This window comes from Trichoderma breve, chromosome 5 (assembly GCF_028502605.1).
Source record: "Trichoderma breve strain T069 chromosome 5, whole genome shotgun sequence".
Classification (NCBI taxonomy): Eukaryota; Fungi; Ascomycota; class Sordariomycetes; order Hypocreales; family Hypocreaceae; genus Trichoderma; species Trichoderma breve.
The window spans coordinates 2,228,744-2,251,250 of record NC_079236.1 but is presented as its reverse complement, the minus strand read 5'-3'; the positions used below and the strand labels follow the sequence as shown (position 1 = coordinate 2,251,250).

At 48.6% G+C, this 22,507-nt stretch overlaps 9 protein-coding genes across 9 annotated transcripts; 4 read left to right on the top strand and 5 right to left on the bottom strand.

Annotated features, from left to right (window-relative positions):
* Window positions 1-134: 134 nt before the first annotated feature.
* T069G_08359 (AAA ATPase domain-containing protein) lies at window positions 135-1,800 on the bottom strand (the record flags this gene model as incomplete). Its single annotated transcript, XM_056175569.1, has 3 exons — window positions 135-1,127; window positions 1,198-1,620; window positions 1,693-1,800. The coding sequence occupies 3 exons, from the start codon at window positions 1,798-1,800 to the stop codon at window positions 135-137; spliced, it is 1,524 nt and encodes a 507-aa protein (XP_056026518.1).
* An 820-nt stretch (window positions 1,801-2,620) lies between these two features.
* On the top strand, window positions 2,621-5,545 carry T069G_08358 (phosphatidylinositol 3- and 4-kinase domain-containing protein; the record flags this gene model as incomplete). Its single annotated transcript, XM_056175568.1, has 6 exons — window positions 2,621-2,697; window positions 2,759-2,845; window positions 2,905-3,006; window positions 3,073-3,326; window positions 3,366-4,165; window positions 4,235-5,545. 6 exons carry the CDS (start codon window positions 2,621-2,623, stop codon window positions 5,543-5,545), a joined length of 2,631 nt encoding a protein of 876 aa, XP_056026517.1.
* A 321-nt stretch (window positions 5,546-5,866) lies between these two features.
* On the bottom strand, window positions 5,867-7,173 carry T069G_08357 (zinc-binding dehydrogenase domain-containing protein; the record flags this gene model as incomplete). The annotated part of the gene is made up of 3 exons (XM_056175567.1): window positions 5,867-6,488; window positions 6,546-6,932; window positions 6,995-7,173. The coding sequence occupies 3 exons, from the start codon at window positions 7,171-7,173 to the stop codon at window positions 5,867-5,869; spliced, it is 1,188 nt and encodes a 395-aa protein (XP_056026516.1).
* Window positions 7,174-7,644: 471 nt separating this feature from the next.
* On the bottom strand, window positions 7,645-10,150 carry T069G_08356 (alpha amylase, catalytic domain-containing protein; the record flags this gene model as incomplete). The annotated part of the gene is made up of 8 exons (XM_056175566.1): window positions 7,645-7,677; window positions 7,738-8,368; window positions 8,430-8,765; window positions 8,830-9,521; window positions 9,576-9,688; window positions 9,746-9,845; window positions 9,921-10,045; window positions 10,105-10,150. The coding sequence occupies 8 exons, from the start codon at window positions 10,148-10,150 to the stop codon at window positions 7,645-7,647; spliced, it is 2,076 nt and encodes a 691-aa protein (XP_056026515.1).
* Window positions 10,151-10,536: 386 nt separating this feature from the next.
* Window positions 10,537-14,692, bottom strand: T069G_08355 (uncharacterized protein; the record flags this gene model as incomplete). Its single annotated transcript, XM_056175565.1, has 5 exons — window positions 10,537-11,260; window positions 11,642-12,014; window positions 12,075-12,620; window positions 12,699-14,496; window positions 14,654-14,692. 5 exons carry the CDS (start codon window positions 14,690-14,692, stop codon window positions 10,537-10,539), a joined length of 3,480 nt encoding a protein of 1,159 aa, XP_056026514.1.
* Window positions 14,693-15,173: 481 nt separating this feature from the next.
* T069G_08354 (PHD-finger domain-containing protein) lies at window positions 15,174-17,036 on the top strand (the record flags this gene model as incomplete). Its single annotated transcript, XM_056175564.1, has 4 exons — window positions 15,174-15,724; window positions 15,792-16,082; window positions 16,142-16,377; window positions 16,450-17,036. The coding sequence occupies 4 exons, from the start codon at window positions 15,174-15,176 to the stop codon at window positions 17,034-17,036; spliced, it is 1,665 nt and encodes a 554-aa protein (XP_056026513.1).
* A 436-nt stretch (window positions 17,037-17,472) lies between these two features.
* T069G_08353 (50S ribosome-binding GTPase domain-containing protein) lies at window positions 17,473-18,192 on the bottom strand (the record flags this gene model as incomplete). The annotated part of the gene is made up of 1 exon (XM_056175563.1): window positions 17,473-18,192. One exon carries the CDS (start codon window positions 18,190-18,192, stop codon window positions 17,473-17,475), a length of 720 nt encoding a protein of 239 aa, XP_056026512.1.
* A 1,168-nt stretch (window positions 18,193-19,360) lies between these two features.
* On the top strand, window positions 19,361-19,987 carry T069G_08352 (uncharacterized protein; the record flags this gene model as incomplete). Its single annotated transcript, XM_056175562.1, has 2 exons — window positions 19,361-19,628; window positions 19,686-19,987. 2 exons carry the CDS (start codon window positions 19,361-19,363, stop codon window positions 19,985-19,987), a joined length of 570 nt encoding a protein of 189 aa, XP_056026511.1.
* Window positions 19,988-20,349: 362 nt separating this feature from the next.
* Window positions 20,350-22,218, top strand: T069G_08351 (uncharacterized protein; the record flags this gene model as incomplete). Its single annotated transcript, XM_056175561.1, has 3 exons — window positions 20,350-20,381; window positions 20,556-21,050; window positions 21,123-22,218. The coding sequence occupies 3 exons, from the start codon at window positions 20,350-20,352 to the stop codon at window positions 22,216-22,218; spliced, it is 1,623 nt and encodes a 540-aa protein (XP_056026510.1).
* Window positions 22,219-22,507: the final 289 nt, after the last annotated feature.

The window sequence follows — 22,507 nt, the reverse complement described above, 5'->3', positions numbered from 1 at the left end:
CGACCTGTAGTGGGTAGATTCGATACCCCATCTTGCTGAGGCATGACTTGCATCCATACTTTTGTCGTATAGGAAATGATCAAGCTTTCAAAAGGTGAAGACCGACACAGATAGGTGCTGGCATACTTTCCTCCTTACTCCACGAGCCACTCTTCAATATTTATCCCAATACCTCTCCCTATGCCTCTCATGACTTCCCATCCGATATTAATCCTCCACTTGCCGGATCTATCCATAATGTCTCCTGTCCCAATTCGTATAAGAAGCCTCAGGCTGGCTAAGGTGGCTAGAGCCATACCAATGTCACCATCTGGGCCTGGCAAGACAGCTGCTGAGTCGATCCATTCTGTTCTTACTGCTTCAAAGATTGCCAACAGCCGCTCTAGAATAAAGGCATGCGCTCCGAGTAATTTACGGGATATTTTACGCTGCTTATTCCGATTATTTGCTCGAGCAGCGTTGGGAGCGGGACGTCGACGCTTGCGACCATTAAAAGAAGTAGAGAAGAGGCTGATGTCGTGTCGGACAGCATTGTGAGAAGCAAGATATGCTGAGAGCAAAAGCACTCTCGCGGTAGTCGGTAGCAAGGCGGTCAATCCCGCCGGGGGCTGTGAAGTGAGAGTAGTTGACGGCGACGACGTAAATGTAAAGTCCCTAGTTGCAGGTTGCCGGCTTTTATCAATGCTCATGCCGGATCCTGTAGTCTGAGACGACACAATCTTGGGATTTAGAAATGCCTCATCTTGGAAGAAAGGTCTCGCCGCGATGAGAAGTTTTGAGAATTGTTGAGGGGTGTATGTGCCGGCGAAAATGGGAGCTACAAAACGGGGCCAAAGAGTGTAACAGCTGTTCCTGAAAGAAGGTAACGACCGTCCGGCAGATTGAGCCAGAGAATCATGAACCGCGGCGCAAAATTTGGTCCACAGATTTGCTACTTCTGGATCTTCACGTATCTCCTTCTCTGCGGTTGAAGTCGCCCTGGAGATAGGAGGTGGAGGCTCCAGTGATAGGATCTGTATCAACTCAGATTTGGTATACGGCGGGAAGTAAAGATATGACGTTGGACAAGCTCGAAGAAACCCAGCTGGCGGAGTCGTAACAATGAAAATGCATGTGAGGCACGGAATCTACAAGCTTTTTGTTAGCATATCCTCTCTTGTCGGTTTCTTCTAACATCGTAAAGCCTGGTTGACTCACGGTTTCGCATAATCTCGCTAAAGCTGGCATCAGGGTTGGTGGGGGGTCCCTTTGCTTGTCCATTCCATCTAATACCAAAATGAAATGCGTCAATCCATCCTTCAGCTGAGGCTCATCGAATGTGGCACCCAGGGATGCCGCAAGCTGAGCTAGCGTCTCACATCGTTGTGATTCAGCTTCGCCATCACCATTCCCGTTCCATGCTTTTACTGCATTGGTTACTGCAGCGATGATGCTCTCGAAGAAATGACGTCCAGATATGCATCGAGCTATGTTAACCGTTGCGTGAACGAGGGCAGGGGCCTGGTTAGTCGATGCTTCGTTGTTATGTGACAGTTGTTCGAGTAATTGCTTCGTGACGCTGGATTTCCCTGTTGCTTCTGAGCCGTGAATCACAAGGTTCCGACAGGGTGCGGCATCCGTCTGGTTGGTCATGGAGTGTTAGCTATAGGTTTCTCTCTCCTGCTTTGTTGCGGGAGCTGGGATGGGGCATACATGAAGTAAAGAGGCCAGTGAGCGTATTTGGCCTTCCCTTCCAGGAAATTGGCGAAGTAGAGGGGCCAGAATCGTCTCATCTGGGAGTTGGAACACGAGTGATGCCATTGAGATGCCTTATGAAGGATAGATGGCAACGGTGTCTAGTATGACGCGATTTGCTAACCCATTTACTGCGTTCAACGTCGTGCGGCCTTGGCAAGGGTCATCCAGCTCGTAACATGTTGATGGTTCTCAGACTCGAGTCTTTGAAGGAACGGTGACCCGCATCAAAACAAAACACGCTTGCTGAGATGAGTTGGTGATCTGGGGAGCTTGACCTTTTAGGCAAATCTTTTGTATAACCAAGCTCGTTGATTGCACGCGTGCGCCCCATATTTACCCGTCAAGGAACCATCTATTCCAGTGACATCCCGGTCAGTTGCTACTACCTGGTAATGCACAAATCAGTCCACTGTGGTTACGCTACAGGCAGTGGACATGCAAATGTTATAAGAAATTTATTTAGTCTTTATTTATCTATTTTATCAATATTTGTAATTCTCTCGTTGATGCAAATATAATTTATCTCTTTATCAATGATTATTCAATTGTTTTATAAAAAAAAATATCAAGTTAAAATACTTTGCTATTAAAATAAACTATAATTTCAGGTTTATTTTAATTTATTTTTTTTGCTTTGAAAAAAATACTGCTAAAAGTAAGTATCAGTCATTAAATTAAAGAATTTTTTTTAGTTAGATTCATTATATGGTTTTGGAGTAAGGCTTATCGATGCCACTAGCTTTGCTCATGTGAGCTACATCCCGCATGCACAGCTAGGTACCTGGGTACTAACCTGCCGACCTATAAAATGTGCTGTGCCCGTTGACATCATCACCTGTATGTCACTGCTCGAGTTTTTAGATTCTCAACAGTTTGAGACACCATGGCCGAATATGGTCGCATAGATCCATTTTCTTTCGCAGCATCTCGAGATATTGAAAGCCCAGTCAGCATTCGAATGTAAGCCATCCATCGTCGGAAGTCTCAACGGCAGTGTAACATCAGCTAACGACTCCCTCAGAATTGGTATAGATGGAGACGAGCGTCCTACGAAGCAGTCGACACTCCTCGAGAGGCCTCAAGTCCGCCATATTGGCTCAAATACGAGGTGTGCCATGATTAAAGAGATAACAGTGGGAAATAGCGTTCTGATGGTTGGCTACACAGTTCTTCATCCGAGCTGTATGTCACGGTTCAAGTCTGGGCTGGCTCCAAGGCCCTGACTGTACCCATCCAGACATCATATAAACCCCCTCGTCCAGAAATAAGGTATGCGAGGCACGTTTGAGTGACTCTAGTGAGCAAAACGGTTAATCTGTGGATATGACACGTTAGATGGAATGAATGGTTGCGGTTACCAATATCATACAAGTCGATTCCCGCCAACTCCCGGTTGGCTATCACGATATGGGATCTTTCACCAGACTCGAGCAAAGCCGATCTTTGCCATGCGACTCCATTTGGAGGAACTACTCTTGCTCTATTTGGCGATGACAACCAGGTTGTTAGGGGCCGGCAAAAGTGCTACATCCATAAATACAAGAATGCTGATGGAACTGACGATACGACAACACCTGCGGTCGTTAGAAGCAACGGAAAGGGAGCACCACAGTTGACTAACTACACAGAAGAGCTGGAAAGGATGGAAAGCTTATTCAAGAAACACGAGATGGGCGAGATACCCCGAGTAGATTGGCTTGACCAGATGGTATTCAGGGGTTTTGAAAAGAAGGGATTACATGCCGCCAAGCTATCAACCAAACTACGCCATCGAGATCCTATGGCGAACGGACGTGGCAACAACGTCGCGCATGATACTATGGACCACTCTCGCGAAGACACGCCGGACCCTTATGTATGCGTGCTCAATGTTGAACTGCCTCGCTTCGACTTTCCCGTTGTTTTTGCGGATCATGAATACGAGCCTCCCCCAATCTCAGCTCTGCAGCCACTGTCTGCCTCACAAATTGTAGCCCAGAGGCAACCCGAGGTTCAATTTGGTCCTGGAATCAAGGCTATTGGCGAGAGCTCAGCGGACTTTGGGTCTCGTCTTGTCATGATATATGATCCTGAAGTAGGGCAGAGGGATAACCCAGCCGAAGCGAAACACAGGCGACTCTTCCGGAGTTCTCATCGGCACGGTATCCTAGACCGAGATTTAAAGCCTAACGCAAAAGTTCGTGATGAGCTAAATGTCATCATGTCATATCCACCAACACACATTCTATCTCCGGAAGAGGCAGACCTTGTTTGGAAGTTTAGATATCATCTAACCAAGGACAAGCGAGGTTTGGCCAAATTTGTCAGATCTGTTAACTGGAACGATCAAGGAGAATTGAAACAAGCCGTTCAAGTTCTTAGCCGCTGGACGGAAATTGACGTGGATGACGCACTTGGGATGCTGGGGCCGTCATTCGATAATCCTACTGTCCGGTCGTATGCTGTCAATCGGCTACGAAAAGCTGACGATAACGAGTTACTTCTCTACTTACTTCAGCTCGTACAAGCTCTCAAGTATGAGTACATGTCATCTGACTCTGGCGTGGACAACATTCAAGATTCACCGCTAGCACAGTTTTTGATTCAACGTGCCGCGGCAAATTTCATGCTTGGCAACTATTTTCACTGGTATCTCATGGTGGAATGCGACGACTACAGCCCAGAGCAGGATGTCCGCAATCGAGAGATATACCGCAAAGTTGCGTACGAGTTTATGACGGAACTCGTCAAGCAGCCAGATGGTAACGAATCTCGGAAGACGCTCCTAAGGCAGGCCGAACTCCTTGCTATATTGTCAAGGATTGCAAACGACATCAAATTGTCGAGCGAGTCGATCGCCAAAAAAACAGACCGAGTAAAAGCCTTTCTCGGAGACCCAAAGAATGAGCTTATGAGCATTGACCCGCCCCTAGCAATGCCCCTTGACCCTTCCATTAAAATTATCGGTGTTATACCGGACCAAGTCACGGTATTCAAGTCATCACTAAATCCAATCAAGTGTACCTTCAAAACCACAACGGGAAGCCAGTACCCTATCATATTCAAGCTCGGCGATGATCTAAGACAGGACCAACTGGTCATTCAAATCATTACCTTGATGGACGAGTTACTCCAGAAAGAAAACCTCGATCTGAAACTGTCACCTTATAAAATCCTGGCGACGAGCACGACGGCCGGTGCCTCTCAGTTTGTGCAGTCGCAGAGTTTATCAAGCATTGTCAACAAATTCAAGAACAATCCGGCCTTGGCCTACCTTAAACACCATAACCCGGACGACAGACAGCCACTTGGCGTTCGACAGGATACCTTGGACACATACGTTAAATCGTGTGCGGGGTACTGTGTTATTACTTATATTCTTGGCGTTGGCGACAGGCATCTTGATAACCTTTTACTGGCTCCAGATGGGCATTTCTTCCATGCCGACTTTGGATATATCCTCGGACGTGACCCTAAACCCTTTGCTCCCCTAATGAAGCTTTCAAAAGAGATGGTCGATTGTATGGGCGGAGTGCAGTCGGAACATTACAGACAGTTCAAGCAGTATTGCTTTTTAGCTTACACTGCATTACGAAAATCATCAAACCTCATTCTCAATTTGTTTAGTCTGATGGTCCACGCCAATATCCCAGATATTCGACTTGAGCCGGACAAGGCTGTGTCGAAAGTTCGGGAGAGATTTCATCTTGAGATGGGAGAGGAAGAAGCAATCCGTTACTTTGAGAGGGTCATTGAGGATACTCTAACGGCGTTTGCGCCTGTTGTTATTGACAAGTTGCATGAGTGGGCACAGGCTCTCAGAGCTTAGATGAATAGGCTTAGATGAATAGAAATAGGGAGCGCATTGACTGAAGTTTGCAATGCCTACTACTACCACTGTAGGATAGTTGATTTCGTGATGTTATAGAATTCCGCGAGCCTACCATGATATCATATGAGACTCCTCGTCTGTCCATTAGTCCTTCAGACTTCATTTCGTGAGTGATACATACGGGCCCGTATGACTTCATTTTATATGCATTTTGAACGGCGGGATTGCCCGGTATGGCGTTACTTACTATTATTACATGGATGTCGTGATAAACGAATCTAAGTTTGACTACAACCTTGACCTTTGTGTGGTGAGGATTCAAGTATCACCAAACACGAATATGCCCTTGCCTCTTCTAAACCCTTGGAGACCGCCCTGCACTTCTTGTGCCAGAGTCGAAATGTCAGTGTCCCAATTCCACGCCACTTCGTCTAGGGGAACATCTTGAAATTTGCCCTGGCGGATAAGATCAACAATGTAATCAATCATATGCTTGCGCCCAGCGACATCCTGCTGGTTCCAGCGAGAAAGCCAGAAGCCGACAAAGCGAATGTCCTTGAATATGAGCAAGCCAACAGGAAGGGCAACTGGCTGCTTGGCCATGCCACCGTACGACACCATCGTCGCACCTTCGCTGAGCGAGCGAGCGAGGGCCGTGGCAGATTTGCCGCCAACGCAATTCAGGCCCAGGCCAATCTGGTCGCGGCCTTTGTTTGTGATTTCCGCAAGCTGGTCTCTCCACTCCCGCGATAGAAACTGTGCTTCCGTTACAACTACATCAGCGCCGAGGCCGACGAGTTCCGCTTTCAACGCCTCGGTTTCTTCAGGAGAGCTTCGCTCCCGCACGATGTTGATGCTCCTCAGCCCCCAGAGCTTGCCGAGCTGTATGGCGGCCCTTCCAACTCCCGAGTTTGCCCCGTTCTGGATGAACCATTCGCCACTGCCCACCTCCAGCGGTCGCATTCCAATGCCGCCCAGTCCGGTGCTAGGGCCATACGCCCTCAGAATGCGATATGCTGTGCTGGGATTGACAGAGATGGTTGCCGCCTGAGTCGCACGCAGTCCCTCCTTGTCAATCTTCAAGACCTGATCCAGCTCTGCAACGGCATGTGTCCTCCATGTGCCGAATTGCGCAACGGCCGGGATGACCCAATCCCCCTTGCGAATAGGTGATGCCGGATCGCCCGTTGAAACAACTTCGAAGACACCTTCATTTCCCGGGATGACAGACGGGCTAGACGTCCCTATTAAAGATGTGAAGCTAGGCTGAGAGCCATAAGTCCCCTGAATAGTGTTTATATCCGCAGGGTTGATGGGAGCCGCAAGAGACCGCAACAAAAGGGATTTGGACGAAATCGAGGGCGAAATGGAAAATGTGTGCAACCTTGACCATTGTCAGCTTGGGATTCTCCTTCGTTTCTTAACGCAGAGCGAGTAAATGCCCACTGTAGTACATCAGATGGCTCTCCATTCTTCGAGAAGACAAGAGCCTTGGCCTGAGTGTAGCCGTATGGACCTGATTTCCGCCGAACAGTTTGTTGCGACAAAGGGCTGTCTATCCGCACTTCCAAGGCGCGCCCGGTCCGCGACAGAGCGCGCAGGCTGTGGTGAGAACGGCTCAGCATCGCTATCGGGATTTCGTAAAGGGAGGACAAGATGCTTAAGTAGCGGCAGCCATTGGTAGTTGGTATAACCAATGGGTTGAAAGAAGTCAATGGCTGGGCGCAGCTTGCTATATCTTGGAGTTGCCTTAGCTGCCCCTCCAACCCCACCATGTATGATGCTAGAGTAAACAACACGGTATGGGATGCCGAGGTACAAGATGTTGATCGCAACTTTTCTATGGTGTTCCTAGAAGTAAATTGGATATACAACACAACTACAAAGCGAACCAGCAGCGCCTATGTCTGTACATGCATCCAAGAGACTAACAAACAAATTCTCATGGCAAGAGTCATCACTGCATACATCTCACGGTTATGGGTATTATAGAGTTTCTCCGCATTTGCAGTTAAATGGCCTCCTTTTATATTTGACATCGCTCAATGTGATACCACCTCTTGACAGATAGATGACTCAAGCAACAAGCTTGTAAATTACTGAGTTGCTGAACTCTCCCGTGCCAGAATCTAATCATGTTGGGTTAGCCTTAATCTCTCATGAATAGACGACGTAAAATGGAAACATACCAAAGCAGTTCGGCAAGGAATATAAACATGTGTCCAGTTTTTCCTTCCATTCCACTCCATGGCTGTCGTGAAGAAACGTGTTCCTTCATCAATCCTGTTATGGCCACCAACTCTTTCCGCGTCGCTGTTCAGTACTATTTTGTACGTTCCAGGCACTTCGACTCCGATACGGTAGTCGCTGAAGCTTCGGTCTGTGTGGAAGTTGAAGATGAAAACAAGTCCTGCCCTCTCAAACACAATTACCTTGTCTCCTTCGTGCTTCAAGGAGATATAAGCCTGGGGCGCGTGCAGCCAGCCATACTGTGCTTCACACTCATTCATCAACTTGTCGAAGGTGTTCAGGAATTTGTATCGAAGCAGGTTATCTTCTGTGAGGTTGAACTGTCGACGGGCATACCAGAAGGAATTGTTGTTTCCTGCTCGAGGGAAATCTAGCCATTCAGGATGGCCAAATTCATTGCCCTCAAAGTTGAGGTATCCCTCTCCACCTAGACCATGAGTAAGAAGTCGAATCATCTTGTGCAGTGCAATTCCACGATCAATCACTGGTGTCAATGGTGACAAGGTCGACATGTGGGTGTACATTTCCGCATCGCACAAGTGCATCATCAGTGTTTTATCTCCGACAAGTCTAGTGCTCAGTTGTCAGCCACGATTCCATCATCAATCATTAGTAGGTATAGAGTGCATACGCTTGATCATGGCTTTCGCAATAGGCAATGGTTTTTTCACCATGGCGTCTGTTGGTCAAAGTGAAGCAGATGTTGGCAAGATCCCATTGCTCATCTGTTTTCTCCTTTAGAATCTTGATCCACATATCAGGAATGGCCATAGCAAGGCGATAATCGAATCCTATTCCACCAAGTGAAAGCGGGAGGCAGAGAGCTGGCATTCCTGACACGTCTTCGGCAACAGTGACACACTCGGGATAGAGCGAATGCAGCATCTCGTTAGCAACCATCAAATACACAACAGCTTCCTCATCAACATCGGGGCCGAAGTATTCATGGTAACCACCAGAGAAGCCACTAGAAATGATTCATTAGCAAACACTGGATCATAAGATAGAAGGGAAAGAGTTAATAGACGTACGTTCCAATTCCATGGTGGAGGTAGAGCATACTAGTAACACCGTCAAAGCGGAAGCCATCGAAGTGGTACTCATCCATCCAGAATCGGAGGTTGCTTAGTAAAAATCGCATGACTTCGTGGTGACCATAGTTGAAGAGTCTGCTGTCCCAAAGGTCGTGGTTACCTTTTCCGCCACTGTGAAAGTATTGGTGGTCCGTTCCATCAAATTGATTGAGGCCATCAAGTACGTTCTTTGACGCGTGGCTGTGGACTACATCCAGGAGGACGACAATTCCCATCTTATGAGCGGTATCAACAAGCTTCTTCAATCCCTCGGGAGTTCCATATCGGCTGCTGGCTGCGAAAAAGCTGTTGACCTGGTATCCAAAGCTAGCATAATAGGCATGTTCCATGATAGCCATCAGCTGGATGGCGTTGTAACCAAGGTCTTTGATTCTGGGAAGTACATTTTCCGTGAACTCTTCATACGTGGTGACGCGCTGCTCTGGAGATGAGATTCCGACATGGGCTTCATATATTCTGATGCTCTCAGGTTTTTGTGGTCGTGAGTGCTGAAATTTGTATCTTTCCGACGGCGCTGGGCTCCAAAATCGAGCGTCATATACCGGCGAAACAGAGAGATCTTGGGTGACATATTTAATCCAGGCTGGCAAACGATCGATTCTGTGACCTCCAGGGAGAACAAGAGAGATCTAATAATTAGCACAGGCATTTATACTTTGCTCAAGAATGTTGGACAAAAGTACCTTGACTTTGGAATTATGGGGTATCGCCTTCTCACCCCCCTTGGCTGGAACTATGATCTCGAACACGCCATATGCATTCTTCTTCATTGGGTGAGACGTGAAGTTCCAACCGTCTGTATCACATGTTAGTCGGACTGGTGGTGTCTTAAGGCATAAGGTAAAAGACATACTGAAGTCTCCCACGAGATATGCCTGTTCGGCGTTTGGCGCCCACTCGCGATATATAACGTTGTTCTTCTCATCCACATTGAAGCCGAAGATGTCAGTGCCCTGTAATAGGTAAGGTCAGTCACCAAGAAGAAACAGAAGAAGCAGCAAGCTGAGGGCCAAAGCAGCAGCCCATACCTTGGAGAACTTGTCAAAGCCACCTTCAGTTTCGTTGATAACCTTGATCCAGTCCTGAGCTTTAGAGTATCGCCTCTTCAGCGCATCGCCGAATGGGGCTAGCCATGGGTCTAGCTGGATGACGCCTTCAATTAGAGTTAGCTAAAATGATATTGTGACCCATTCGCCATTTGTTATATCAAACCTGTGCCATCCTTGGGGATATCTTGCTTGTCGTTCGGAGCTGCCATGGCGCAGAGTTGCGTGGGACGTGGGAGGCGGGGTAGCTTCGATGAGAGCTTTGTGTTATTGCCTGAAGAACAAAACTTGATGCCCAGCAGCTATGAGAGATATTAATATATTAATATATGACGTGCTGATGTAATGAAAGCTCTGCAATCAAAATGCGCAGTTTGCGCTAATTGTTTGCAAGTGAAATGCTACCTCTCCTGTATGTATGTAGGAATGTATCTTCCTGAAGCTTGAAGCTTCAACTCCCAAGTACTAAGTACCTACCCAGGAGGTTTAGCTGCGGAACTAACACACCATGGTCATAGCGAAACTAGCGTGCCATTAAATTCTTTTACACCATTAATTCCTATATAATCTTATCTCATTATTCGAATTCTATAATTACCTAATTATTAATTTTAAACATTTTCCTCAGGCTGTTAAACTTCTTTCGCTTAGGTTCTTGTGATAGGAGAGTATTAGCGTGGTTTGCATCAGAACTACCTTCATAAAGCTGAAGCTCATGTTGATGGCGGGGTTCTGACGTCAGCTCGTCCTTGACAATAGAGCCGCTAGCTGCGGATCGTCTTCCTGTGTCTACAAGCGGTGACGTCATTGAAGCTTCATTCGTCTCGCCCTTCCTGTTCTGCAATGGCCAGCCTATTGCATGGTTGGGTATGACGCTGTTCCGTGTAGACGTTGCGTCTTCACTGTGATGATGCGGTAGAGCATTACGGGCACCGTCAGCGTCGCTGGATTCTTTGACGTTTGCATGGCTCTTGCGCCTGAGTGTGGAGATGAGCCCTGGTCGGCGAGCCGAGGCGCCGGATAGCTGATCAAGAGGTAGATGTGGGTTCTCCTCAGTGTGGTATTGGTCAACTCTCGGTTTGGGCGCATCGTGTTTTGGCAAACCGGAGTTGATACCTGCGCTGGCACTAGAATTTTGGTCAGGGAGGTTGTTGCGTGCATACATATTCAGAATAGATTGTTTCAACCTCGAATGAACGGGTTCGTATTCATCACCCGTGATAGAGCCGTTTGTCAACGGAGTTGTGTTCATGTCGTCATCACTAGAATCTGACAAGTGATCGCCGTATGTCGAATCCTCATCTCTCCTTGATAGAGATTGGCTGATACGTGGAGCAACTGAGTGTCGCTGGAATGGCTGACGATTTGGATTCTCTACCAATTGCCGAGAAGGAGCAGCTGGCGCAGCAGAATGGTGCCTCTGATGTGACGTTGTGGGTGATAACGAACGTAGAGTCAACCTGTTTCTACCCTTATTACCAGATGATGATGGCCTCGGATCAAAAGAGCTGCTTCGCATTGATGACCTAAATCCACTTCGAGGACTGCCGATGGACCTACTACGTACGAAACTGCTCTCGCTAGAGTCGGACCCCCGTCGCCGCAAAGTAGGCTTAATGACAGTATTTACCGTAGGTTCTGCAGTCGAGTTGTGTGTCGCATGTTGCTTTGGACGTCTTAGACTATATTCTGTTGAGACTAACGGGTCGTAAGATGATCTGGGCCTGGTGGTTGGGCCACGGAGCTCATCACCTATGTACTTCTGTTCATGACTTGCCGAGCGTTTTGGGCGAGCTAATTTTTGTAACCTGCGTCCCATCGCCAAGCCGGTGCGTGCCGTGGTAGTTGGTTGCTGCAGCGAGCCTCGCCCTCCCTGAGCATCTGTCATGGCAAAATCAGTATGTCGCATAGGCTCTTCTCCTATTTTCGGTTCCATCTTGGTATTGGTCTTGGGCATAGTTCGAGATCTATCGGCTGGTTTGGAATTGATCGACTGTTGTCTTGGTTCGTCGGGTGACACCAGTGTGGTTCGCGCTTGACGTTCCTTCTGGGATTGTTGCCGTTGACTTCTCTGTTCTGAATTAGAGGAGTGCCCCGAAATATCAGCCAAGGTCGTAGGTCGTTTTGTCGATACACGCTCCCGTATAGCCTCATCATCAGCTTCCCGAAGGGCCTCCATTTCGAGCTGGCGCCTCTCCTCAGAGGTAAGGCTTTTCCAGTATGCTTTAGCCATCTCCCAATCATCAGGTGATTGAATGGGAGTACTTGTGGTGTTATCCAGCGGCTTCCCCCCAGTGCTTGCATTGATCTGCGATTTGTTGCGGTCTACACCTATCATGGGTGGACTGACCAGTGCAGCATCAAGAGACATGAATCCACCGTCGCCAGCATCGGATAGATCTTCGTACGCATCACTGTAAATACTGTCCATGTCTGAGTCATGTTCTTCTTGGTTGCCAGTCTTATATCCTGAAGCAAGTGCTAATGCAGGCGTGATAGATGCGTTTGCGTCGTCCATGTGGAGCCTGGAGATATCTTCATCTTCTGGGAAACTTCCCGGAAGAGAGTTTGGCTCCGTCATAGATGAAGTATCATGATGCATGGCCGAAGAATCCGTATTTGAACTAGAAATGCCTGGCGACTTATTCAATGCCTTTGCATCTGATACTTTTGAACTTTCGTCTGGTAACACGTCAGAGAGCGGGCTTGAGTTTGCCGATACATCCTTTGACGATTTTTGAGCCATTGACTGCTCTGTACCGGTTGAGACATCTTCGAATAGCTCATCCCCGGAACTATACAAGTCTTCGCTCACATGTCCAAGACTTTCGGTAGATGCGATGATGGCTGGCAATGGCTCCCGATATTTGGAAATATTCGCTACATTTCTTGGAGTCTGTCCGCGACCAAAATGAAACGTCTTTGTTGACTCTATTGGTGGGGGGATTTCATCTTTGGTGATAGAAGACAGTGTTTGCGAACTGGACGGCGGTGGCGGTTGGGGTGAAAGGGAATGTTCACGCGGACGAACAAGCTGACGTTCTTCGGGCTCCTTCCCCTTTTTATCACGCACACTCCCAAATAATGGAAGTGCTGGTCGAGGAGACATTATTTCATCTTGTTGCGGGGAAGACGCCCTGTTTGCTTTCAAGCTGTCGAGGGTACCCTGTGTATTGTGTCTTGACTGAAGGCCGTGCACTGCTGAGAAATCTGCTTCTTCAAACTTGCTAGGTTCAGCAACTACAACTGTGCTATTGTCGTTCCAGCTTACTCTAGCACTTTTCCTCTGGCTTGCCAGGGAGTCATCTTTGCTAGAGTGAGAAGTCCCAATGAATGGATAGTCCGGATTCTCATTAGGATGCGATGACTGACTTCCACGGCTCGAAATGGCAGATTTAAGAGCTGACTTTCTAGGAGACAGAGATCGTGGTGGAGGTTCGTGCTTAACGACTAACTGATCAGTTGATGATGCAAAATGAGCTGATCGAACGGATGTCTCCGAACCAGATCCGGCATAGGAAATTGGTATCTCGGTCTTCGTATGGTCCCAGTTCGCTAATCCAGGTGCCAAACTTGGCTCAATCGCAAATTCGGAGGCTTCGTTTTGAGAAGTATTATGGTTTTGCCAATCCCGGGATTCTTCTGTTTCAAGCTCCCTCTCCTGTGATAGCGTTTCTGTTGCCATTGACGTCATCGACGTGTTTTCATTCGGGCTCCTCCTCCCCAAAGATCTACCAGTCGCGTGGGATTGGCTAATTGCGGTTGAAAAGGGTTCCGACTGAATGTCGTTGGGTATCACTGGCTTCATTTCATTGTTTGGCTCTTGTGATATATGATCCCGATTGGCTGGTTTTGTTCCTTTTGCCTTCTCAGCTGGTTTAGCGGCCTCAATTGGATGACTAGCTTGTACAAGTGTGCCTCTCAAGACCATTCTTCTTGAATTTGGGTCATAGACAAGGTCCTGGTCGGATGGCGTGTGAGAGTCGTATGTTATCCGTGCGCGAGGATATGAGAAGTTTATAGATGAGCTGACGCTCCCAGAACGAGATTCAGGTAAATCGGGTGTCAATTCTGGCAACACCTCTGCCCCTTTCTCCTGGTATGTATCATGAACAGTGGCGGCCCCAAACCAGGAGCCTTGTTGATTGCCTTGCGACTTCTGGCTTGCGGTTTGGAAATTTTGAGTCCGTAACGGCATCGTAACAGCCTTAGAGGCTGGGATAGTGGGCACGGGGGGGACATCTTGTTTTCCGAGAGGCGTGTGACCAGGCGATGGTGATCGTCGAAACGTTCGTTCGCTCATGGAACTCACGCTAGGGCTTCTGTGCAGATTACTCTTGCCTCGGTCGCGGCCGATGGGCGACGACAGCGAGGAAGTGCGGCGCTGGCTTCTTTTCGAAGAGACTTGCGAAACATTTGTCGGTGGACTTGGCTGCGCCCGTAAGGCGGCAGCGGCTGCTGCTGAAGATAGAGATGGTGACGGGGCTGGATTGCCTCGCATGAAGGCGGATGCGGCGGCGGTCGCGGCATTGGGATCGGCCGTTTCCTTTGTCAGAGGCTGTGAGATAACTTAGCTGTCTGTCCACGCAATGTCGCAAGTCGCTAGATGAATCAAAGTCAAATGGGACACAGCCGTAGTGTAGGCCATTGAAATCGCTGCTGATTTTGCGAAAGAATAATGTTGGCGCAAAATGCCATGGAGCTTAAAACCTTACCTGAAGCGAGTGATCGCGTCGTCGCGATAGCTTAAACATGGCGGATACAGCGGACTGCGCCTCCGAAGCTTCCACTTGTACGCAGCTGTTACAGCATGCAGATAAAAATGAATAAACTGAAAGACGAATGAAGGAAAACGAAGCGTAAACGATGGACAAGAAAGATATTGGGTAAAATTACTGCTGAGATGAGATTGGGAAAACGTACCGAATACATCATCCTACGCGAAGATGTGGAGAGGCTAAGGCTTAGTGGACTGTAAGTACCAAAGTAGTTCTGGGCTAAGCCGTATGCAGCCTGCGCTATTCGGCTCCTACTTTCTGGCAGACTTTATTCAAAATGACCTCTTCCGCATACAAATCATGTGCAACTGCTTTTCCTCTCCGCCCCTACTTACTACCGAGTAGACACTCCGAACTTGGCTAGATGTTAGACATTTGATCGCACTTTGTTTTGTTTTTTTGTACCGCGCATACTTGTTTTTTCCCGCCCCCCTCCTTCTGGTGCTTACAGTATTCAATGGCACCATCCTCGCCGCGACGATCATCCAGAGCTCGCACGTTGGCTTCCCATTCTCAACAATCCCTCTCATCGACCAATTTTACCCGTCTCGAGCGACATACCCGATCCCTTAATCGACCTCCTTCGGGCAAATCCACGCCTAGTGCATCTGTATCGTCTGATCCGCTTGACGACATAGACGATACGCTGCTTGGCCGGAGGCGAAAGCGCGGCCACGACGACGAGCAATACAAGGGCTTGCGAAACGAGGCTCTCGACATGTCCAACGAACCAGATCCATTGCAAGACGAAGAGGATGAGGCAGTCCGGTGTATCTGTGGCTGCGAAGACTACCCCGGCCGTCCTCCCGTCGATGGTTCAGACGCCTACTTCCTCGCTTCAATTGAACTAAGTGAAGATGTTACTGGTTTTTTTGTGCAGTGCGATATTTGCAAAGTATGGCAGCACGGAGCATGTGTCGGCATATTTAGCGCAGAGAGCTCTCCTGAAGAATACTTCTGCGAACAGTGTCGAAAAGATCTTCACAAAATACAAACAGCAAATAATGGGTAAGGCAGTCTTTCCATTGCGTCGTTTCTGAGCAAACTCTAACGGGTTGGTGATACTTTCCGTTAGTCAAAAATACTCCAAATATCTGCCTCTGAGTCGACCTGCTAGAACTTCATCTCGGGCTACTTCTATAGCAAAGGATGGTGCTCGATCTCCCAGGCTGGGTAGTGCGAAGTCCGTTCGATCTCAATCGACCTCACAAATATCTAAACGCCGATCTACAATGAACAGCCGCGATGCGGCTTATGATGATGAACAGTTACGACGAGCAATTGAAGCGAGCAAGGAAGAGGTAGGGCAAGACGGCACAGAGAGTGTCATTAGGCGTACAAAACGGGTACGCAGTAATAGCGAAGAGTTCGTGCCCTTTTCTACAATTCATAAACATTTTGAATTTCTGTTAATCTCCCTCGCAGAAACCATGTCACTGTTAAAAGGCAACGCACAAATTCGCAGTCCCCTTCGCCGCCTCCAAAACCAATGGACACCATCAGTCAAGAAAATACCGATGACGAAAGCAATGGTCACAGCGAACAGAAGAGATTGCGAGGCTATAAAGGCACGGAGAAATCAGACAAGGAGGAGAAAGATCGTCTGCGGCAAGAGAGCGCGAGCAAACGAAAAGGGCGGGCCGATAGGCGACGTACTGAAGGTAAGTTAAGCGGCTCAAGGACGAGATGCATTAGGCCAGGCACTTACAGAAAACCAGATTCCGATGTATCAGAGGAAGTAAACCCGCCGTCCATGAAGACTCCTGTTATAAAGAGCGCAGAGCCATCGACTTTCCCTGAACCAGCCCCAGTACCATCGCCTATTCCCGGAACCCCTCCTGCGAGCCACTCATCAACTGCAAATCCCCAAAAGCGAACCTCCCGGAGCAACCACAAGAAGGGCAAGGGGAAGAACCAATACACAAAGGATCGAAATGCGGAAACCGAGCATTCGCCCGCCCGATCTGTATCACGAGACGCCCAACGAGCGACCAATGCGACAACATCTACACACGCTAAGCATAGCAGCGATCACAAGGGTAGCTCGAAAACAAAGCTGGGCATCGCCGGTCGGATGAGTATGCTGGATATGAAGCGGCGGGTGGCTGCAATAATGGACTTCATCTCCAGAACTCAGGTCGACTTAGCAGCTGAAGCAACACTGGATCGCAGCAATAACTCGACGAATCAGCACTCACAGGACCCTACCACGTCCCCAACTGACACTCCCATGTCCAAGGATTTTAAAGATTTGAGTTGCATCGAGATGATGGATGTTCTTACACGAGATATGGTCAAGTGGCAAAATCAATACGCGTGATATGCATAATAGCGAGTATGGCCGCCCCTAACTCGTCGTTTAAGAATCATCATCCATCTACTACATAATACCCAAGCTGTTTGATTTTTGTTTTATTTTCGAGTCGGGGGAAAATCAGGAGTTCATGACATGTCTTAATTTAAGGTCTCATTTGTTATTCTTAACGCTATAATGATGGAAAGGCATCATCACAGCCCGCTAATGGCCAGCAAGGCTAGTTTTCTTCTTCTTTCCCCCTTTGCCCGTTGTTCTACATGTTGGGAGAGGCTCTCACGACTTGCGATGTACAAACACTACATAGGATCTATCTTATACTTATTTGCCATGCTATGCCATGCATTGCGGCTTTCCTTTGCAGTGAACTCATGTGATATAAACAACAAGCAGTCGAAACGCCGTTCAACGTAAATGGTCATGAATTCCTAGATCTGGGTTCTTATGCGCTGGTTTCTTTCCTCTGCTCTTTCCATGCTTTTTTCCCTTGGTTCAGGCTTACTGGGGGACTGGATGCCATCAACTCATGACGTTGAAGGGCTTCATCAGAGAGATCATCCAACACATATCTGCCTAGTTTACCCTTCCGCCACTCGGACAACACCCTGGCAGCAGATTCTCCCATATCCGGGACGCCACCGGCCTTCAGCTTGCCATCCCGCTTCGCCACGGCAAGCAGGAACTCGTGAATATCGTTTGTTGGACTGCAGTATCGATGGTAGAGGTGGGGATCCCAAAGATTCATCTTGTAAAGCAGGTAGTCTGCCAATATCTCATCTGCTATGAGACCTTTCTTGATACCCTGTACGAGAGAGATTTTGATCATTGTCTCTCCATCTTCGACGTACGGGACAAAGACTCCTGGTGAATCGAGCACATATACACCAGCGCCGACACCCCCTCTCTCTTCCGGTTCAATAACGCGAACACTTGTTCCGATCTTACGGGTTACGCCTGCTTGGTCACCTGTCTTGGCTACTTTGGTCGTCCTCCCTGTTGTCCCAGTGCTTCTAAGGGCGTTCAGCAACGTACTCTTACCCACATTGGGCATGCCCACTATCAGCGCGCACAGCCCTGTTATTGAGTCTACTTCGTAAGCAGTCTCCTTGAGTCGTTTTAGTAGCGAGGCTGTGCTTGAGGCACGGTTCTTGTCCCAAAACATTGCTCGTCGCCCATGAAGCCTCTGCAGCAATTGACGGGCGCCGGGACTGTCGCTACCTAGATCATGTTTCGTATATACGATGAGCTTTGGACAGCCGGCAACTGCTTTTTCAAGAATGGGATTGTGAGTTGATAGAGGCAGTCGAAAGTCCCGGCACTCAATGACGAGAGATATCCTTGAGAGAACCGTCTTCAATTTACTGACAGCGGCTTGGTGATGGCCCAGGAAATAGGACTTTGGAACTGATGAAGGGACGCCAAATGAACGGCGAGGGACGAATTGTGCCATACTAGACGTAGATTGCCATGTATATGCTCTGGAGTAGCAATCGAGGCGGACCAGGAAAAGTTCTGTTAATAGTAAATTATGGAGACTTGAGATATCGATATCACGATACTAATAGATCAGAGCGTGAATCAAGTGGCTACCTGACGTAGCAAACAAAGCCACTACCTGGTACATGGTACTTCCCAGGTACCTTCAGCCAAGGTGTAAGTGTCGAGGTGCAAATGTACCTTACCATGCAGGAAAGGTGCCAAGGTACCTTCTATTACCCACATAGGTACGTCACATCAAGGATTAACATCTCGTTATCAAGTGCCCAAAATTCAAATTTCGTTAAAGTTATTTCAAAGAGAAGTAAGATTTATTCTTAATTAAAGCATACATTATAGAAAATATATGAATTCTATATAGAAGCTTTACAGCCTTAGTAGGACCCCCAGTAGCTCTACCTGTCTCATTGTAGCTATATCTGTACATGGTACTTCATTTGCTCAGCACTCTTTCAAACATACCATAATATTCAGTCAATTAACATCAAAGTTACCTGTTCTGAGATTTCTTTTCTCTGGTCCTTATCTAAAGTTTAGCACATCTTTGAATAACTTTGAGATAAATTTTTTGGGGAGGGCTATGTTGAGGTTTTCCTGAACACGTTGACCTACTAGCCGGTTTACAGGTTGTTGCTACCAGTACGAGGTACAGCCTAGCTTCAGAAAAGGTACTCTAGAATATAGGGGTCATTTCATTCTCCGGGACCGTGACTGCCAGGGTGCCTGCTTTGTTCCTCATCAGCGATGATCTGCACGGAGCACCATCCATTGACTGGCAGGTCTCGGACCTCGTTTTACCATCGCGATCAGAGGACAGGATAGTCCGACATATCATGTCTTCTCAACCCAAGAAGACCGCGACGGGCTCGCGCTTCGTGCTGCCTGCCCTCAACCTGAATTTTGGCAGCATTACCGACGGCACCGACATCCCTCCCCCTCCGGAGTCTCCGATTGAGCCGATTACGCCCTCCAAAACGTCCAAGGCCAGCAACGAGAGCTCCGAGGCCAAAGAAACTGCTGCGACGGCGTACGAGAACAAGGCTGGCGTGAAAAGTGTTGCGGAAAACGCGCCGCCCAGTCCCGCGGCGTCTGGCCGACAGGGTAGTGTCTGCCTTTGATCGGTTTTTTTTGTCAATCCGTTTATTAACAATTTCATAGAAAGCATCACTCAAGAGAGCGGACGCAGCGCCGCCAATGCGTATCGCCCAGTCAGCCAGAGCGGCGTCAGCGCCGTAGAGTCTGAGAAAACGAAGCGCGCGAGCGGCTGGTTCAAGCGTCTAAGGTCGGGAGACACCCAGTCAAGGAGACGATCGAGTCTCCTCAGCCTCGAACAACATATACCCGCGACGCCCAAATTGACTTCCAAGTCTGAGAAACCACCTCCTAAGATTCCCCAACTCAAACAGCTCGAGAGCGACAAAGGCGCCTTTGGATCAAATTTATTCGATCACATTAAATAATAGCAACTCAAAGATATCGCAAAAAATAGACATTTACCTTCAATTGGGCTATTTTTTGTCACATTTACAATCAATTTATTCTGTCGATAGCACGACTTCTTAATACAATTAAATTACTTGCTTAAAGTTCATACATCACCCAGCAATGAATCAGATCAGACTACTATCAATCCAGTTTAGGCTTATCCGAACTGGTGTGGATATATGGAACGCCTATGACTTAATTTTGCTGCAAGGCCGGATTTTATATCCTCCGATCCCTCTTATCGTACATGCAATGGTGCCATCGAGACTTCTCGCGCTTCAATCAAGCCGTGGCTTTGACTAAGTTTTATTTTAATACTACTATTCAATTTACAATTATGGACCGCGAACGAGATGGCCGGAGTCGGAGGTAAGAATGTTATTCCAATTCCGTTGTTCCAAACACAATTATTTCAAGTTTGCGACCGCCTGGCGCTTTGTTATATCGATCGCGTGGTCATTGGGCAAAGCGAATGGCCACGGTCACGAACTGGATTTACTTACCTGGTGGAGGACTCATTTAACAGATGGCTAATTATCGCAGATATGATGACGGTGAAGTGGTGAGATATGGCGCCGGAGAGTCATGGAGGCCAACCCCGCGAGAACGATCGCCTCGGAGGCCGAGAAGCCCCATCAGGGACAACAGGGCCAGAAGCCCACCCCGAACTAGAAGCCCTCGCCCTCGAAGCCCGATTATTCCAGGATCCGATAGTTACGTTCCTGGGAGATATCCTCCACGAAGGCGCTCACGGAGTGTCGGAGATCGATACCGGCGCGAACGATCCCGAGACCGCGAAAGCCCCCGTAGACGCGAGAGAAGTCGGTCTCCAATCAGAAGATCTCCGTTGCCTCGCCGGAGCCCGCTTAGAAGAGAGTCGCCGGCTAGAGAGAATAGATATGAGAGGCCACGGTCACCACGACGGGAGTGGGAGCGCGATAGACCGCGCGATTTGGATCGCGAGCGTGATCGAGATTGGGATCGTGAAAGAAACCGAGTTAGAGACTGGGAGCGCGATCCTGATAGGCGAGACGAGAGGTTGGTCCAACATGATGGGTGTTGTTTTCTTGAAGAAGAAGAAATAGAATCAGCTAACTCAAGACTTTACAGAAGGTCACGCTCTCCGTTTGCTCGAGACCGCCGCCGCGAGAGAACGCCCCCACCTGGGAAAACGACACCCATCGCCGCACGAGGCGCACCTTATAGGCCACGCTCTCGATCACCAAACAGACGAGACGACAGATTTCAACCCTTCAAGCGACATTCGCCTCCGCGAGAACTTGGACCGTCGTCCACGATACCGTCTCGGCCCGCTTCGGAGAGGGCAGATTCCCAATCACAATCACAATCTGCAAAGACTCGCTCACCCCTTACATTAGAGGGCTCTCCCCCCCATACCGCTGCTGCAACACCCTCTATTGCCGCGAAAGATGCACAGCGGCCCAATACATACGAACCAGCCTCCGCTCAATCCAAATCACCACCTCGTGGCCCTGCAGCCTTACGAGCACCGCCTAGTGGTCCTGCCGCTGCTCGAGTATCATCATCTGCCGCAACGATGCCAGCTCCGCAAACCCAGAAAAACCCCCAAACTCCGAGTACCGCACCTCACAGACCGGATACCACGAGCCCAACCAACCCTCCATCAGGGCCTCGAGGCTATGTGCCATTATCCAGAGGTTCCTCCTTCAGTTCTCGTGGCGGAAGGGGTGGATGGAACCAAGCACCACCTCGCCATATGTCTGGTTCATCAGCATCAGCGACACCAAGTGGTCCTTCTAATATTCCCACTGGCCCTCGAGCAGCTTCTTCAAACGGAGCTGGTACGGGAGCGTCTCCTGCTCAGCGGCCATTCAATCCACCAACCGGCCCCTCAGCCCAACACGGGAATGGACCAAGACATAGCCTCGCCCAGAGTCTACTAGCAACGATGCCACCTCTTGTTCCAGGTGGGAAGACGGATCCCAGCATGACACCCTTGTTACTCGGTGTCACCAAGGAGATTGAGCCTCATTATCGAAAACTGAGAGACGAGGAGGAGAAATTACGAGAGGAGCTACGGCTGAAGCAAGAACGTCTCCGAAGGAGCATGTGCGCATGGAACAGGCTTGAGCGGGATGCTCACGCGTGGGAGATGAGGAGTGACCTAAGTGAGAAGAGCATGAAGAATCTGGCTGGCGAGGGAATTGGCGGCGCGGCCTTTTAGTGAAAACCTGGGACTAATGTGACGGCAATCGGGGGTTTCTTACGAACTCTCTACGTCTCTCTCTGTACATATAAACGATTCCACGATCAGACTTGTAAATATATTTAGACTAGGTATGCTCAAGCACCCTTCCTTACCCAACAATAGCCCACAGAAACCGTGCGCATAAGTATTATCTATAATTTGATGGCTCTACTCTCATATTCTGTTTCACCATGGCAAGTGTGGCACGGTAGCTTTCTGAGTTCGAAAAGTTTCCTATTTGAAGAGAAGCCTTTCGGTAAAACAA